The 19106-nt window shown below is 35.9% G+C and overlaps 2 protein-coding genes across 3 annotated transcripts in view; one reads left to right on the top strand and one right to left on the bottom strand.

Moving 5' to 3' along the window:
- Nucleotides 1–826: 826 nt before the first annotated feature.
- Nucleotides 827–8277, bottom strand: LOC127636858 (solute carrier family 46 member 3-like). 2 transcript variants are annotated; one of them, XM_052117633.1, is made up of 6 exons: nt 8083–8275; nt 7405–7610; nt 5570–6431; nt 3961–4044; nt 3541–3697; nt 827–2967 (listed from the first exon to the last, which is right to left on the bottom strand). In XM_052117633.1, exons 2-6 carry the CDS (start codon nt 7591–7593, stop codon nt 2871–2873), a joined length of 1389 nt encoding a protein of 462 aa, XP_051973593.1. In that variant the 5' UTR covers nt 7594–7610; nt 8083–8275; the 3' UTR covers nt 827–2870. The 2 variants fall into 2 exon arrangements, with proteins under 2 accessions (XP_051973593.1, XP_051973594.1); XM_052117634.1 differs by having other exon boundaries at nt 2914–3028; nt 8083–8277.
- Nucleotides 8278–10147: 1870 nt separating this feature from the next.
- The window catches only part of LOC127636784 (synaptojanin-1-like), a 33041-nt gene continuing 24082 nt past the window's right edge, over nt 10148–19106 (top strand). Inside the window, 7 exon segments of the mRNA XM_052117514.1 lie at nt 10148–10232; nt 11420–11567; nt 11865–11951; nt 12948–13215; nt 14908–15133; nt 15433–15516; nt 17778–17839. Of these exon segments, the coding sequence (XP_051973474.1) occupies nt 11444–11567; nt 11865–11951; nt 12948–13215; nt 14908–15133; nt 15433–15516; nt 17778–17839 (851 nt within the window). The 5' untranslated portion in view covers nt 10148–10232; nt 11420–11443.

Here is a 19106-nt window from a genome sequence, read left to right as displayed (position 1 = left end):
GTTGTTCTTTATTTTATCATTTCATTTTGTTTCACAAATGAAGCAAGAGTTGTGACACCATTTTGTTAACCAGTTAACCCTTAAAGGAACAGTTCATCCAAAAATGAAAATTCTCTCATTATTCACTTACCCTGATGCCATCCCATATGTGTATGACTGTCTTTCTTCAGAATAACACAAATAAAGGATTTTAGAAGATAAAGCTCTGTTTGGTCCTTTATAATGGAAGTACATATGTGCCAGCACTTTGACAGTCCAAAAGTCATATTTAGGCAGCATAAAAGTAATCTACAAGACTCCAGTCGATCAATGAATGTCTTCTGAAGCAAATCAATACGTTTGTGTAAAAAATAAATTGATAATTAAAACATTAATAACTTTAAAAAGCGCTTCCTGCCAGCAACTGTCACGTCATTTAGATATCGCATGAGCTTCTATCATGAAATATCATGATAGATGCACAATTTATAATTTCAGTAGTACACCCAAATGACAATAGTGAATTAATATTGGTGTAAGTGTTGTACTTGCTATAGTTTACTTCCATGATGTTTCTTCATCAAATAGCAATATCAAATGTAAATCAAATCAATCACTGAAACAACAGCACCACCACAAGTATAAAATAGCATGTATATTTTGTTTGTTTGTTTTTTTGTTACACTATTTATAAGAGAAAGATTGAGGAATACTAAAGAGGTGTGAGCACAATGAAGTCCAGGGTCACTAAAGGCCCGAGGTAAGCGTTTAAAGGTTAAATTGTAAATTAATAACTTTTCCAACATGGTGAACATATGAGAAGTCTTTTCTTCCTCTGAACTTTGACCTTGGATGTTCTTTTCCACAAAGTTTTGTATTTTGAAAATACACATTTTTAACATTCAAAACACTAATGACATGAAATCAAGGACAAATATTCTTCTTAAATTATTTAAATTATTATTAATTATTTAGCTTTATTGCACACTTGTTAGACCTTGTACTAATTCTTGACCTGAGAAAACTAAAAGTATGAAAAAAAAAACACATAAATAACTGTAAACATCATAGAAGTATGACCAGATGAAAGGGATGTGTGTTTTTAGGCAATTGATAAATTCAGATTTATATTTTCAAAAAAATATGTAAAACAATTAAGTCAAACCACTTCATATTATTTAACAAAAGGTTAGGTTATAGAATGATGCCTTTAAAACGGTGCTTCTTGAGTATTTGAAATCTTTTTCAGGGACATGTTTGTCACCATATTTTAATAATGGGCCAATGGTCGTTAAAAGAACTGGCAATGTAAATTTACTACCGTCGCTACTTTAGGAGTACAGAAAAAGTCCAATTTGTGAGTGGTAGTGTTGTGGCTTTGTTCTACATTAATGAATTAATTTGTCATACAAAAGCAATGAAACATGTTACATTGTTCACAATTTAAACAATTACATTTAATAAAGAATCTGAGAATATAATGTTAAAATTACCTAAAAATAGTGACTGATATTTCACAAAGCAATCCTAAAACCCTCCCTCCACAATAAAATCCAAAACCTCCAAAAGGTAAAATAAGATCTATACTGCAACCTGCTGGCCACATTGATGAACAGTTTAGAGTGCAAGGACTCTAAAACATCAGCGGCTTTTAAACTCTGTAAAAGCAGACAGACCAACAAAAAAAAAAGAGCAGCAGCTATTTTTATTATCTATATAACAACTAAATTTGATAAAGATATTGATGTGGGCGTGGCCGAGCGACGTCTGTGGAGAGCAAGGCCGGAAGAGGAAGAATGGTAAGGATTGACACCTGTGGGAAAGTAACTCAGACTACTGTTTTGTTTCAGTGAGAACTAGAAAGGGATAAAAAGGGTGTCCAGACTTGCTCTCCACAGATGTCACTTGGCCACGCCCACATCATCACACAAATATATTAATATTTGATTAAAGGAAGAAATATATAAAAAAGGACTAAACCACCACAGTTGGTATTCAGAAACTAGTTTTCTCAAAAACAAATTAGGCCATCATAATCATACACAAGTAAACAGAGAGGTTTCTTTGACTGAGTTTGTGTGAATGAAAGAGGTGAACTGGTTTATTGAAGTAGTCCAGGAGGTACTCCTATTATGTCATCTTAAACAGGTGTGGGTTTCACTGTGTAGGAGTACAAGTATGAGGCAGGCACTTACAAAGATTAATTCATTGCACTGACCCGTTCTCAGAAATCGATCATTTATGCTTTGATCCCAGTCTTTTAAACAAAGATTGTGAAAAAAGCTAAAGGACAGAAAGGTAACAACAGTCCATACACATTTTAGACATAATCTAAAGGTCTAAAAAATGGGAATGGCAGGTCACAGCTTAGTGACTTGGATTTGTGCAAATATGAGATAATGAAAACTTGCCACACTCTGGGAAGCAAAGATACATTTTCAACACAGAGTATGCACCTGAGTTAACTGCATCTTTAGTGAAATGCATCTTAAATCTTATGCTTAATTATTTAGCATAAACTATAAAATCTATTTGTTATCTTATACAAAACAACATCTTATTGCACATCACCCCAAACTTCAGATCATTTTTGCTAAAATTATTATTATTATTTTAAATGGTCTTCGCTCTATTACAAAATTTCCCTTTAGAAATATAATGATATGCTATGGTTCATCCTTAAAATGTCCATTTCTATACTGAATACAAACTGAATATACTTGCACACTTCATGACTGTCACTCAAAATACTCTAAAGCTTTGGCTTGAAGAAAGTAGCCACTCGTGCACATTTCTATCCAGTTCTCGGTTTAACTCCTCAGAGTCTCTGAGTAAAGAATCACACAGGGGAATTGAGGTAAATGACTGAGGTATCTGAACTCTCTTTGTTTTTAAGCTACAGGTGCATCATCTGAATTTTCAGTCTCATCGTCTGATAAGAGTGCTTCAGTCTCATTGGAATCCACTGGATGAAAACATCTAAGGATGCTGGAGAGGGACACAGAGTCAGAGTGAGTCAGCATTCTTGGACACTCATGGACACGTGCATCTTTGCAGAAACACAAATACAAATTTTTGCAAAAAGTACAAAAGGAAATGAGGAACTACAGCCTATTTACCAAAATAAACCATGGGCTGTGGTCTTAGTTCAAAGTACCAGTTATGACAGAGATAACAGAGCAGCTCAAACCTGTTGTGAATAATCACTAATCATCTACAATATGATAAACTGGTGAAACAAGGTACATTCCACACCAAAGGTCAAGCCATACCAAACAATACTGTGCAGGAACTTTATACTTTTAAATGAAAGAGTTAACAGTGTTGTGGTGAGTCATATTATCAAAATTACCAGACTTGATTTTACAAACCAAAATATACAGTAACTGACTAAAGGAGATTTGGCATATGCCTGCACAAACGTATGCTAATAGACTTATCACAATAGACTCCAAGGTCACCCCAGGAACACACATACAGTAATGATAAATGTATACCTTTAAGGTGCCTCTCTAAAACACATTAATGTAATACGCTTGTAATGTGATAATATTCTCTTACCCCAGTAGACTAACAGGAATGAGGCAGAGTCCAGCACCCAACAGGAAAACAAATCCAGGGCACCATGCCACAGTAGCTGCATAGATGCTGCTAAAAACTGCGGAGGCCACGTAACTACTCATGTTTTCGGTAAAAGCCACACAGGCAAAAAGGGATCCTAAGAAAACAACAAACGACAATAGAGGAAATACGAATTATACAGTGTATACAAATATATCCTTGTTCACATACAAGGTATACAGTACAAGATGTCAAATTTTTAATTTGAAAGTTGGTCTGTAAGGGGACTTAGATTTGACAACACAGAACATTGAAATGAACCTCTTGTTTAAGGAGCATAGTCTCTTTAACTCTTAGGAGTGGCATCTTGCTGAGTGAGGAGTTTTGCACTGGAAAAGTGATTTTCAGAGAGCCACTCACCCTGCTCAGACTTTGAGATGACCTTTGACATCATTGAACGCAGAACGGGGAACGGCATGATCGCAAACATTGTAGGAATCCTCACTGTAAGCAAACACATCAATATTCATATTAACTGAACAAACAACTCCATTAGAACCGCAGTACATTTTGACCTAGCTGGTTACATTAAGAAAATTTGGAGCACAAATGACCTTTCCAAACTGGTTGTTCTGGACTAATATATGTGAGAACTAGATTACAAAAAAACGTATAGAGTTTTGATCATATTTTAAACAGCACAGTTAGCAGTGTAATTGTATAAAGTCATCTAAATGAACAAACCTTGGCTCAGTAATTACATATAATAAGTACATCAAATGTGATAATCTATGTGTTGTTGCTGTAATCCAGTGGCAGCTGTTGTTTGTTCTTTAAATTAGTGTTATAATCTCTTATCTTAAAAGAAAATAATCAAGAGATATTTAAAGTAAAACTGAGCTAATCTCAGATTTAGATGGTGGAATAAACGTTATATTTTTGGGGTAAACTTTGTACACTTAAGAGTGCAATAATGGAAATGCTGAATCAAAATGGTAAACATAAAATTTCACAGTGCTGTATAATAATAATAATAATAATAATAATAATAATAATAATAATACAATTATTTAAAATGTGATTAAAATAATATATAGTTTATATAACAAATTATAAATAGGAATAATTATGATTCTTATTATTCATTTAATATTATGAATACATTATATATTAATAATAATACATTATGAATATGTTAATAATTGTTTATAATAATTAGTAATAATAATAATGTTGTCTTTTTGTAGTAAAATGTGAAAATGCCTTTAATATATACATTTTAATTGATATCTAGAGGTAAATATTAAACAATATTAATATTAATAATGAATACTATTCATTTAATAATATATTAATTATTAAATATTGTATAATAAATAATTTATTCATAATTATAAACTACTCATATGTTAATAATTTTTTATAATAATTAGAAATAATAATAATGTGTTTGTTTTTGTTGTAAAATGCGAAAGTGCTTTACATAAAATATACATTTTAATTTATATAAATTTATATAAAATGGTTAACCTGTAATTTCACAGTGCTGAATTATAATAATAATAATTATTATAATAATTAATAATAAAATAATAATGTATTATTGTTCATCATAATAATAAATCTACCCATTTAAAATATTAATAATATATTATACATAGTATAATAAATTATAAATACTATATGAATAAATATTTTTAATTATTAATATTATTAATTCAATAATATATTGCATAATTAAATTTTTATTAAAAATGTAATAACAAATTATCTATTAATAATAATAAATTATGACTATGCAAATAATTGTTCATAATAATTGGTGATAATATTTATAATAATAGTTTGTCTGTTTTTGTTGTAAAATGTGAAAATCTGCACTTCCTTCATTGCTGAACATTTGAGCATTCTTTCTTTTAATTCATATTGCTCTTAAAACGCATCATTATTTCAGAATGGTCTTAAAGCAAAAACAAAACCCATATCCACTACAAAAGCCTTTTCAAAACCAGAATTTGGACATGCTCACCAAGGAACATCATGACTGTGGTCTTTGCGAAGGCGATCATCACCATGCCTATAAAGACCGACAGCATTCCTATGAAGGCGATGGTTATGTCAGGCAGACAACGGGAGAACACATACACACCAACAAAACTAGTGATGAAAACAGTGAGCGAAGCCGCGGAGCCATAGCCAACGAGTACCTCACTCCAGCAAAGCGGCTCATTGAGTTCATAGAGTGTCATCATGGACAAACCCCCAGTATTGGCAAAAGAAATAGAAGTAAATATGACAATCATCAGCACAAGAATCCAACTTCTTCTGTTTCCTCCAAAAAACAGGTAATAGATCCCTGATACAAGTTTCTGCAAAGTCCGGCAACAAGCCACAGTCTCAGAACGGTCAATCACCTTGGTTTCTTCCAGGATGAAGATGGCGTATAGCAAGTTAACCACCTGAAAAATGGCTGACGTGAAGAAAGGCCAGTTGAATCCAGATGCTCGCAGGAAGTAGCCAGTGGAGATCGATGCCACACCCGCCAACAAGCCGATCACCATGTCCACCGTAGCCATGCGAAGGGTTTTCTGCTTGCCGTCCTCACACAAATCGGCCACGTAGGAGAAGCAGCCACCCAGCATGGTGCCAATGCCACCAAAGAGGGCACTTACAAAGGAGGCAGCTATTAGGAGGTAGAGGTTTAGTTCAAAGAAGGAGACGGCCAGGAGGGAAAGCGTGTAGATCAGGGACCCGATGAGTGGCATAATAATGGTGATCTTACGCCCGCGCTGATCACTGTAGGCCACCAGGAGAAGAGTCACCAAGAGACTGGGGATCATGGAACACAAATTACTGTACAAGGAAAACAGGGAAGCTGCTTTCTGCACCTCCTAAAAATAGAGGAAATATAAATAAGACAGATGTGCATACATAACGCTGTCACAAAAATATCCAAACAACAGCTATGAAATGAGAAAACAAAAAGGAAATGAAACAGATGTGCTTAAATAGCAGTGATAACCCAAACTATATGTGACAGTTCTCTAAACCACAACAGGTGTAAGGTACACAATATGTGCAATAAATCAACATAACACATTCAGAAAAGATTTTATAAAACAATTCATATACTTAGTGGAATATGTCAATTGGCGATGAACAGCACCGGTTACACTTTTAGGGGAACTTGTGTGAACTTGAGATGTACCGATCTCTTGCATTCACTAAAAATGACCTTGGGACCAAGGTCAGAAATTAAGAGGGGCTAAGGGCAAAAAATGCCACCAAAGGTGCCCCTGAAATTCAAAATGTGTGAGCAAAAAAATAATGATTTTTTCTGATTTTGATCATAACATTCTATTCTAAGCCTAGATATACACACAACATGATTTGATGTTAATTTAATTTTGTAGGTAGGAGGAAATATATTTGCAGTCTAATTATTTAGATTGAGAATTTAAGTAAATGAATTGATTAAACAGAAAAATAAAACAATGACAGGTATACTTTTTATAGGTTTAGAAAAAAAATGCCTTCATAAATGTAAAAAATGCCCCTGAAGACCAAATCCAGGGGGCAATTTTTGCACCTATATGAAAACGTTAATTTTTAACTCTGCTTGGGACCCATTTGTTTCAAGTAAATACAAAAAATAAGTTAATTTTTTTAATTAAGATTAAAAAAATGTAGTTATGAGAACAGTCTTGCAAAAGCCACTTGGTCTACTATTTTGTCATCTAATGTAAGGACATGTATTTTAAGTAGAGTTTAACAGTCCAAATAACTTTGAGGCCACTGTATATGATCTTTCGGTGGCATGTATATTCCTGTGACATTTGAATCATGCGGTGCTGGAATACTCACATCTTGCTGGCTGGTGTGGTTGCTGCTGTTGCTGGCACATCGGGAACTGTTGTCGGACACGGGATATGGTGAGTTTGTAATCTCCAGCCACAGTCTGCGATACACATACTGCTGTACCAGAGGGTAAACCATAAAGCTGGCAAACGAGTATATCGCGACGACCGGCTCGACTAAGTACAGTCCCTTCATACTGTCGAGGAAGTGCGCTGTAAAGCCAAGTGGAAATATAGACAAGGAGATAAGTCCACATGATCTGACCAATTAGGAGACCTACATAACTAGTTTAAGTGATTTATAGGACTGATCCCAGCAAACACAGAACGTTCTAGGAACGTTCTTTTTAGGTTCCCAGAACGTTCCCAGAGAGCTCAGGGAGACAACAATGGTTTGCTGGGGACTCATAACATACTGAAACTGACCTCTCAAAGAGTAAAGATGTTACAATGCATACATAGCGATCTGAAACATGCTTACAAGTCTTTATTGGCATGGACACATGAACAAACATCAAGGTAATCATATGAGTTAAGTCCGTGCGAAATAATATCCTTTAGTCGATCTAAAACAGTCCCATCAAGGTTACGTTGCAAACATGACAGATAATTCAGCCCCAAGTCCTGTCTGACTGCTTGCAGTCGTAGCCTATTTACGAACAATCCCAACAGATTCAAGACTTACTTCTTCATTAAAGTACATCTAGCAGAAGTTCCTCACTCTTCAGCGACAGAGTCCTATGCTTTGTTTATGAAACGATGATGACAGATCACAACCACTTATGAAACGTTGGTCATTGGTTGGACTCCAGGTCATTGGTTGATGAGACTGTCAATCATCGGAAGTGGGGACGGAGAAGGGAAAATGAGCGAGGGGCAGTGTAATATCAGGGCTTCAAAAATGTGAACCCCATTTGCTGTTTTTGGTAAATATAATTTCAAGGTCAATAAAACCAACGAGTTTGGAATGCCAATTTTAGTCACGATCCAATAATCCAATTAATGTTCTTTGTTGCACCGGCTTGATGTTCTTCCTTTATTTCATATGCTTAATTTTACAGACCATCTATTGAAACCGGAGGTGTTCGTTTCGGTAAGGGCAGGCTCAAATCGCGGCAGCGGCACTTCCGGTGTCATGATCAGATGCCGCTGACTTTACGGCATCTGCCGCTGTATATGAATACTGAGTATTCCCAGTGATGAGAGAATAACGTCTGTGATATGATCATTTTAAGAACTCACTGTAAGGGACTATCAAGCAATTATGATAAAAAAAATATTAGGCCTAACCAGTGCTGGAGGTTCCATGCATGCACGAAATATTAAAACATTTTCATTACCACAACCAATTCGAGGAGAGCCCCTTTTTCCCCAATAATATTTGTCCTAAAATTTGATTTGCTGTTTATAGGATTCATATGCATTCCAAATTCACCAGAATGCAGGAAATATCTCTGATACTCACATTTTCTTGGGAAAAAGGAAAACAAAAAGTACAAATAGCTATAAAAGCTATAAGCCCGCTGTTATTGTGCTTCTGGACATTTTACCTTTAAACAATGCCAGTAAATTGTGCATTCTATGAATAGGCTGATATTTTTTTTTATAAAACATGCAGTGTTATATTACTGACTTTGAAATGACGACTTCTCAGTGTTTAAAACATTATCATATTAGGGAGATCTACATTAACGCTACGCCCTTTTCTCCCGATGGCCAGTCCGCTCCTGATCGGCCCCAAATGCCCGGTATGCCAGATTACCAGTCCAGCACTGGTTAGGCCTAATATTTGTTTTAATCATAATTGCTTGATAGTCCCTTACAGTGAGTTCTTAAAATGATCATATCACAGAAATTCACTGGCATCATCCACAAACCGAGGCATATGCCATCTAAATTCAATGGCACGAGCCACAGTCAGCGGCATTTGAGCATGACACCGGAAGTGCCACGATTTGAGCATGCTGTCTCATTTGTTTGATCCTGTATTCCTGCCAGTTTATTGGGAGTTTCTCACTCTAAATTTGAACACAAGCGTATATTGGTTTGTATTTACTGTAGTTCAGACAGCGGATCAAAAAGAAAATAAATACAATTATTATGATGTATTACATAATTAATATTTATTATTATTATTATTTAAAAATATTATTAATTCTTTTATTATTAATCATATTTACTTTTGAAGCATTCTCAATTCTCAAAAGTGATAACTGTTGTTAATAAATGAGTGTTCACTTAATCAATTAAGACATCAAATAATCTTTACTAATTTGTATTTACCTATTATTGATGATTACTTATTTTCTAAATAAGTGTCTTAAAGACGATACTGACATTTAAAGTGTCGTAATATGTATTCGCCACATATCTGAGTGTTACGGTAATATTGAATAGGCGTGTGGGAGGGGCCAGGATGACTGAACTGCACAAAAACATAGACATAATAAAGTAAATAATTCATTTTGCAGTACACTAATATTGCCAGAGGGGGCGCATCACGGCCTAAAATGCACAATTCTTTGTATTTAGGTGGGATTAAAGATACTACATTATTTAATTTTACTCAGGGGGGATATTTAAGCAGCACAGAACGAGTATAACGTTACTTTATACAGTGTGGTTTGCTCGTGACTCGATATCTTAAATCACATGACACAAATTTGACCAATCAGTGGTTAGCATCAGTGCGCGGAAACGGTCAGGGGTGTAACCAGATTTTATCTCCTGCTGTCATTTCTGGGTTCCATCTGTCGTTGAACTACCTGCCCCGCAAATCATTTTGTTAGTCATAAAGGCTTTTCAACCGGGGGAAGACAGACACAGCTCTGACAGGTACACAAGGCAATGCATTTCTTTACCAAGCATTAGCGTAACTAAATAATAAGAGCGGAGGTATTACATTTGTACCTTTAAACATATAAAAATGTAATTTGTTTATATGGTTCTGGAAGGCGATGGTGAGCTAGCCGGCTAACGTTAGCCCCTAGTGTCGACTTATCCTGCTAAAGGATTTTTAGCGCTGTCAGTCTGTCTTAACTCTTGCTTTTGACAGATCAAGTGCCATCAGTGCCTGGTCATCTGTATATTAATAATTGCCATAGATGATTACTATTATGTTATGAACTAACCTTCAGCCACACACTGAATCAGTGGCCCAAGGTTAGACACAGGATGAAGCTGATGTTGTGTCTTGTATGTTGATAAATTTTAAGCATATTTATATGTTTGGGTTGCAGATCTGTCAGTTTTTGGTCTGGGATCTAGATCGTGCTTGTGATGAGCACCTGTCATTCTCAGTTTCGTCACGATTTGATTAGAGTCGGACATTTAAATGTGTTGCAGCTCGTTGCTTCAGCTTTGCTGGGATTTGGGTGCATCCTTCTTCTCTTGATTGGTGTTTGACCTGAGATAAGCGGTATTCTAACGGTTCGTCATCAGTGTTAGGAGTCGTTAACACCGATCTCGTTTTTGCGCCCGTCTGCGCTGTTTTTTTTTTTATGTTTTTCTATGTAACCGACGCCGTTTTTTGAATCGTCGTGTCAGGTTTAAATTTTTTTAAAAAAACGCCAAATTCTTTCATCTTTAGTTGTAAAGATGTTTTTTTAATTCGTCTTTAGTTGTATTCGCTGCATCTAGAGGTGTTCGGTCTGAACGGCCCCTAATAACCGCTTTTATCGTCAGTATTCCTTTATATAATGTTATGATCATGCGATGTGATCTCTGCTGCAACCTAACCAGTGAAATCAAGGAGAGCTTGTATTTACAACAGCAAGAACATTGCAACCCTCTCAGTGTATTCCCCTCCTCTTATGTCAATTAGTGTTTAGACTGCATTTCTCGATGCGGCAATTGATGCACCTGTTCATCTGAATCTGCAGGCCGATTAGGGTTTTGAATGTTTTTATCAGCAACTTAAAACCATTTCAGCATATTAAACATTGAGGTTTTATCAGACGGGCTTTGAAGCATGTTTGTGTGTTTGACATTTGAATTGAATTTGCTATTATTTCTCATTTTAGTATTGAAACAGGTTGTGTCGAGCCATGGCTTTCAGCAAAGGTTATCGTATTTATCATAAACTGGATCCACCTCCATACAGTGTGATTGTGGAGACGAGAAATAGAGACGAATGCCTGATGTTCGAGTCTGGAGCTGTTGCCGTACTGTGTAAGATCATCCAAGACACCTTTGTGCACCTCAAATCGATACCTGTCAACCTTTAATAGTCCTTGTTTTTTATTTATCCTAAATCTGATCATTTATTGACACATTGCAGACTTTTCCCATTGAAATAGAAGAAATCCTGCTTTCAATAGATGAATTGTATTCCCATGTCCTCAACGAAGATATGCAAAGTGGCTTTCTTTTCCATTTATATGTGAAACTATGGAGTTTTAAAGTCTATAAATCATAACAAAAACATGCTATGTGGCTTTCAAGCGAAAGTTTTGTTGTCGTTCATAGCGGCAGCAGAGAAGGAGACCATCAAAACAGCATACACCAAGATGCTGGATGCTTATGGTATCCTGGGAGTTCTTCGTCTTAACCTTGGTACGTTTCTCCTTTCTTATGATTTGGCTCTCTGTTTTTTAGTTGTTCTCAAAACAAGTTCCCTTTGACATCTGATTAAAGAAAAATTCTTACAGTAATTATTGTAATGATGAGTTCACATTGTGAACATTGTGAAAACACTGACTAAAAATCATAGCACAACAAACATTTGTGGGAGGTAAACAGTTATTAAACAGTTATTATGTGCATTATTACAGTATTGTAAACAGTGCTGTAATCCTATCTCAAACATTCCACCATCGAGGTACAGTGAAGGCGAAAGTCTGGGAAAGTGATTTGATTCCTCTTTGTGTTAGCACCACAAGGTGCCACTCATTTACAGACCACAGCCTTCTGTTAGGAACTTAGCTCTGCAGGAATAATTTCAGATAAACTGGCGCAGAACCAGTGACTATTCTGTATGCCGGCATTAGAGCTTTGAACTTGATACGTGCAGCAACCACCAGTCAGTGTAGAGAGACAAGGAGGGGTGTAACATGCGCTCTCTTGTGTTCATTGTTGACCAAACGTGCTGCTGCATTCTGGATCATTTGCAGAGGCCTAATTGCGCATGCAGGAAGGCCGACTAAAAGAGCATTGCAGTAGTCCAGTCTAGATATGACAATCGACTGAACAAGGAGTTGTGTGGCATCAAACATATGTACAGTAACTACACTGCCAGCTATTATTTGAGCTTAAAATATTTTAAGGTAGACCTTTAATCAATCCATATCAATAAATAAAAGCACATTTACAAAAAACTCTCTTCTCTTACTCTCTATTTTCTGGATTTACACTTCCACTCTTGCTTCAGTACTGCTCTGCTTTACAAATTTGGTATAAATGGCCTGTATTTTTCTTTTGAATAAAAGTGTCTGCTAAATGATTAAATGCAAATGTACATGTAATACTTTCAGTGTAATTTCCTTTTTATAGGAGATTTCCTAAAGATTACAGACTGCAGGGGCTGAATTCTGTGGCACTCTTCTTTCATAGGGGATTCAATGCTACACAGCCTTGTGGTTGCATCAGGATGCAGTTCAGTTGGCAAAGTCCAGGATTCCGAAGTCTTTCGGGTAACTGGTACAGACTTTGTGTCTCTGAACAATGACCCCTCGGATGAGGACCGGATCGCTGATGTGAGGAAAGTCTTAAACTCTGGGAACTTCTATTTTGCCTGGTCCTCCACTGGAGTGAGTCTGGACCTCAGCTTGAACGCACACCGTAGAATTAGAAAAGACATATCGGACAATCGATTTTTCTGGTATGGAAATATTTTTCAAATATAAAAAGGTCCTTTTTATATTTAGTGTTAGTACTTGTATTTATTTTTGTAGTTACACATTTATCCAAAGCATTTTTCAAGACCAATAGGTGGAATCCACATCAAATTACATGTTAAGTAGCAAATTAACCATGTGCGAGCCCACGTCCCTATGCACGGACATTGTCTTTTGGCTTTGCTATAAGCAACACAAAATTTGTATTCATTTAAACTGACTGATATCAGTTAATGAGAATCTGTGTTGTCATTAAAGGGTTTAACTTTTGAGTCATGTGACAAAACAACATGGTGCTGATCACAGCAGTGTTTGTTTTTAGGAGAAATGCCAAAAATAAACTACATTTGGTAAGAAACCTAAGTAAGATTTTACATTGAATCCTGTTTGAGTCAAAAGACTAGAATCTCTGGTTTCATCTGATATGCCATTTTCTTAATTTGAGTAATTTACTGCAAAACGGCATGCTGTTAAACACAAGTATCACTATAGTGGACAATGTCGCTAGTTTTTCATTAGAAACCCAATAGTTACTGTGCATTTTCACACTGAGAAATATATTTGCTTTCAGTGGCTTTATATGAAGTTAGGATGAAAATAAGGTGTATTTCAAACTGTTCTGAGATCAGTGCAGACAGACCGCACACTGGAGATTAAGTCATTCACTAAATATGCAAGAGAGCATCCTATACATTTCCTATGCTGCTAAGTGCATTCACTTCTAAAATCCAACCAAACGTTCAGTTTAAGGCTGCAGATGTTTGGATCACTAAACATATTTGGCAGAAATGGGGCAGTGGTAATCAGTACATAGATTCACAATTTCTAATATCTAATTTTATTTTAACATGGTTGGCAGTGATTCGATGAAGCTGGCCAATACTTTGAATCAGAATTATTTATATTAATTTCTGATTGGTAAAATGCTTCAGCGCTGGCTATCACTTGTTTGTTTGACAGTGCAAGATTAAGATTTTGTTGCCATATTAGAAAGAAAACATTGTAACATAAAAATCAAATAATTTTTCCTTGTATAGTTTTTTATTTGTGCTTTTCCCAATACACATTGTTCCAAAGCAGCTTTACAGAAAATCAGCTGTAATGTCTGTAATGTTTCAAAAACTTGAATAACCAACACTCCTGAAAACATAATGAACAAATGATAAAAGATTTTATAAAGATAAAAACCTCTGATATTCTATTGTTTGGATTATTTTAAATTTCACAACTTAGTGCCACTGTCCAAATATGTGGACATCCATTTTTAGGAAACTATTTGCTCTAGAATAAATAGTTTTTTTTTTAACAAAATTTGTTTTTGCATTTTTATTTGCCGCTGCTTGTTACAAATCAAAAAAGGAAATGGAATATGCACACAGCAGTCACGCTCGGGTCTCAGGAGGTTTGCAAAAATGTACAAGAGGCCATGCTGTATGGCTGCAACCCCTTCTGTCTTCACTCTATTTACAATAGAGCATGGCCTTGAAAGCCTTTATTGATTTTATAAAATGGTTACTACATAATAATAATATTGAGCTTGCAAATTTTCAGTAAAACAATATTTTAGTTGCAATCTCATTAAGTGCCTCTGGTAAAAGATAAAATCCATAAATAACAGAACAATTGTATGAAATAAAATAATATTATGTATATATATGTATATAATTGGTTCACAGGAATCAGTCCCTGCATCTCCATCTCAAACATTACGGAGTGAACTGTGATGATTGGCTGCTGAGATTGATGTGTGGTGGAGTGGAGATCCGCACCATCTACGCTGGACACAAGCAGGCCAAAGCTTGTGTGATCTCGCGGCTCAGCTCAGAGAGGGCAGGCACACGTTTTAATGTCCGGGGCACGAATGATGACGGGCAGGTGGCCAACTTTGTGGAGACTGAGCAGGTATGCCAACAGTATGAGTTACATTTGATCTCACTTCCTTAAAGAGATAGTTCATCCAAACATAAAATATTTACTCACCTTAATATTATTTCCAAAACATATGACTTGCATCCTAAAATCTCCTTTTGTATTGCTTATTAAAGTAATACAGGAACATCATGAGAGTAAGTAAATGACAGAATTGTCATTTTTGTGTGGACTATCCCTTTAATTGCACCTTATGTGGAATACTAATGCAAAGACCTTACAATGCTGTGCAAATTCACTTTATGACGTGTTTTTATTTGTGTTACTTGCAGGTTATTTTTCTTGACGACAAAGTGTCCTCCTTCATTCAGATCCGAGGCTCAATACCTCTATTCTGGGAGCAGCCGGGTATTCAGGTATGGTAAAGCCCTGAATCAATAAAACACCTATATAAATTTAAATCAGATTGTGGAAAGATATTAGCATTTTCCTTTAGCAAACTTTAACTCAGCTTGTCTGTGATCCAAGCCCCTGCTGAGTAATCATTATGAACTTATTCTGTTGTGCTTCCACTTCTTCATTCATGGCCAGTGCTGACCCCTTCTATTCACATTATCAGAAACACTTGTTTCAGGGGATTTTCTTGCAGCTGAATCAAACTTGACACTCAGACCCAAAAGGACAGCATGGAAACAAATAGCTTTTATTTCAAAGGCTTAGTTCTATCTGGTGAATGATCTGTTGTATGCTGCAAAGACTTTGTGCAATGTTTGTTGGCGAAAGCTGCATATAAACTGGCTTTGGTCCAGATTCTGATAAGTTTATTGCCGTCTTGCGAAATCAAATTAAGATGTCAGGAAACAGGTCTATAAATGTCTTTCCCCTGATATTGCATAGACATTATCATTGCTGCTGGTAAGGGGTCTTTCTTCGGCTGAGTTCTACAAAGCTTTCCACAGAACCTGAAGAAATTGCAGTGCAAAACTTATAAATGCTGTGGATTAACAGGCGTTCTTTGTCATTTTAGACCACAGTGGAATTGGTTAAGAGATTGTTATATCCTTGGTTTTGTTTAAGTTATTGGTTTGTTCCTGTCCAGTTGTTATGTGCATCAAAGCAAAGGGCAAAAATAAGGTTAGTAAAACCCTTTTCTCTGTTCCCAGAAAGCTCAGGGTAATTTGATCATGACTCTGTTGCCATTAGAATGTATAAAATATTAATGGCAGGGACCTGCAGAGGCAAGAAACAGAATTGGGTGGGACAGTACAAATAGAGCCTTAGAATCAAACAGAAAATATCCAGTGGTACTAGTTCTATACCTGCAGCAGAGAGTCCAGTCCAAGATGTCTAGGGTGAAAATAAATGGGTGATTCTTATGAAACCAGTCAAGAGAATGTCCTATATTACTTCTAAAGGACAATAAAAAAAATTGAAATTGTATTTTGCATTTAGAAAATGAAGATGAGTTTTTAGGCCCATTATTTTTTTTTTCATTGTGAGATTTAATTAAAAAAGTAACACACATTTTGCCAATTCTAATTACAGCAAAGTGAAAAATATGGTCATGATATGCTCATTACCGTAATGTAAAAAAAATTATATATTATTTAACGGGGTCATTTCATGAGGAATCACATTTTCCTTGATATTTTGACATTTAAGAGGTCATACTGTAAATTTCAGACCTCAAAACCTAATCTCCAAAGCAATGGATGTACGCCTCGTTCTCTACTTCCACGACTTCCCTACATCATTTAGGGGCTCAAATTCATGACCACCTCTACAGCTCAAAAACATTAACGCCTACTTAAAATCATCGCACCCTTGGCCCTGCGATCTGGTGCTTCACTTCGTAAACTGAGAGTGAAGGACAAACAAGGCCTACTGTGACCTAACTATTCCTGAACACCAAAGGGGAACCATCTGGAATATTTTTAATTATTTTTGTATTTAAACATGCACAGACAGACTTTTAAAAGATGCTGTGTCTGATGAACATTTGTATTATTAGTAGCAAATAATAATAAAATGTTTATCCTTTTCAGTGACCTTGTCATGAGAAGAGGAATAAATGGGAGTTGCCAGTTATTGCCAAAAAAGTCTTCTCATAGCCTACCTTTTATGGTTCTGGGTGTGAACATAATACAAGAAGGATGTTTGAACAGTTGGTTTAATGTCACAAAGAAATTTCGGAACAGATCTTGCGTCCATTATTAACAGCTTAAAATAACATGTGCCAGTTTTACCTTGTTATACTGTAATTGTCCAAGGCAGCTTAGATTGTGATTGCAATAACTGTTGTCTTGTATGACCAGTATAACTCTTCTCCAATTTTAGAACCTCAGACCTTAATCTAAATTAACAAATCATGACTATCTAGCCTTGTTTCTTAATATAATGGTTATCTCTCTAAAGATCTTCAGGCTTCAGTGAGTTATTACAGATGATTCCGCCGTCTAATCCTGCCCAAATATTTCTCAAATCTTCAAGTGAATATCTTCACTATATTCAGCTGGCAAGCCAGGACTACATTGTTTTCGAGACATGGCTCTCATTCTCTGTCTGTTTTCACATCTTATTTCCTTATGTAGGGTACTTCATTTCCTCTTGTCTCACTCTCAAATAATGAAGAAGTCGTATAATACCATCTTTGTGCTTTTTGTGTCTTTCTTAAAAGGTTGGTTCCCATCGTGTAAAGCTGTCCCGTGGTTTTGAAGCAAATGCACCAGCTTTTGAGAGGTAATTAAAATTTTTCTGCTTCCGTTCTGATTCAGTTGACATTGTGGAGTGTATGCAGCCCTGCTTCAATCAGTCCTGCCTTTTAACAGGGTCTGGAAGGGCAGTCTGTGTCCTACAAATACAAGTCAAATACAGTACATGATATATAACAAATCTCAAATTCAAAAAAGGTGCTCAGCCTTTGTGAGACGGTTTTAAAGCATTTGTAAGTTCACTAAACACATCCTACATCAGTACTCTATAAACAATGAAAAAAATTCAGGGGAGAATACATGAAACCAGGCGCTATCTGTAAAGGTATAGCGCTGCACCATGCATATTTAAAGTAATGTTAAAGTAATCACGAATGCAGATTCTAAAGGGAATTTGGTTGAGATCATTGGATGCAAAATAATGATCAAATAATGGAAAAGAGTGTTGTAGAGCTCAATGTCAGCACTAATGTTTTGGCAGTGTTTGCACTGTTGCCTTGTTTGCATAATGGCTTTATTGAATCATGTGCTAAAATAGCACACTACGTCATGCGCATTATCTTGAGGGGGCCTGCCTGGTCTTGATGGAGCCGCTAAATGACATCCTTGCTTCGGGAAGAGTTGTATTAGCAGGATCAGATCAATTGTACCTTGTTTTATTAAATGCTAATGGGAAATGCCACAGAATAAGTGTAATATCTGATATAATGAGGGCTGAAATGGATGCGATGCCCATAAGCCACCAGCCTCCACATACATTGGAACGCCAGTGCTCAAAATTGTTGTGGCGGATTGTGAGGACACACTTTAAAGACCAGCTGTTGGTTAAACTTCTGAATCACAGTCGCTATGCACAAAGAATTACGTGCCATGGTCAGACCTTTCATTGGGCCAGTCACATCGAATTGTCGAATAGTCAAAGTAAAATACGTTGTAGTTTTGTGAATAAATTGTATAAACTCTAGAAAATCCACCTCCTCCAAGCTCATAACATTTTATGTGAATTTTGAGTTTATTCACATCAAACGTCACCTTTTAGAATTTTTGGATGGAAACACAGCTAGTGGGCACAATTCATTCTTAGTGAATTTAAGCTGCAAGATTGCCAATTATAAGTGATCTGAGATTGCATTTCTAACATACACATTAGCATAGCCTTATCTTGTATATAATATGTGAGAGTCACTTGAAGGGATAGTTGTCTTCTGCAGAACTCAAACGAAGATTTTTAGTAAAATATTTCAGCTCTATACGTCCTTACAATTCAAGTAAATGGTGACCAGACCTTTCAAGCT

This window comes from Xyrauchen texanus, chromosome 44 (assembly GCF_025860055.1).
Source record: "Xyrauchen texanus isolate HMW12.3.18 chromosome 44, RBS_HiC_50CHRs, whole genome shotgun sequence".
Taxonomy (NCBI): Eukaryota; Metazoa; Chordata; class Actinopteri; order Cypriniformes; family Catostomidae; genus Xyrauchen; species Xyrauchen texanus.
The sequence above is the reverse complement of the archived record's forward strand: the minus strand, read 5'-3'. Positions and strand labels throughout refer to the sequence as shown.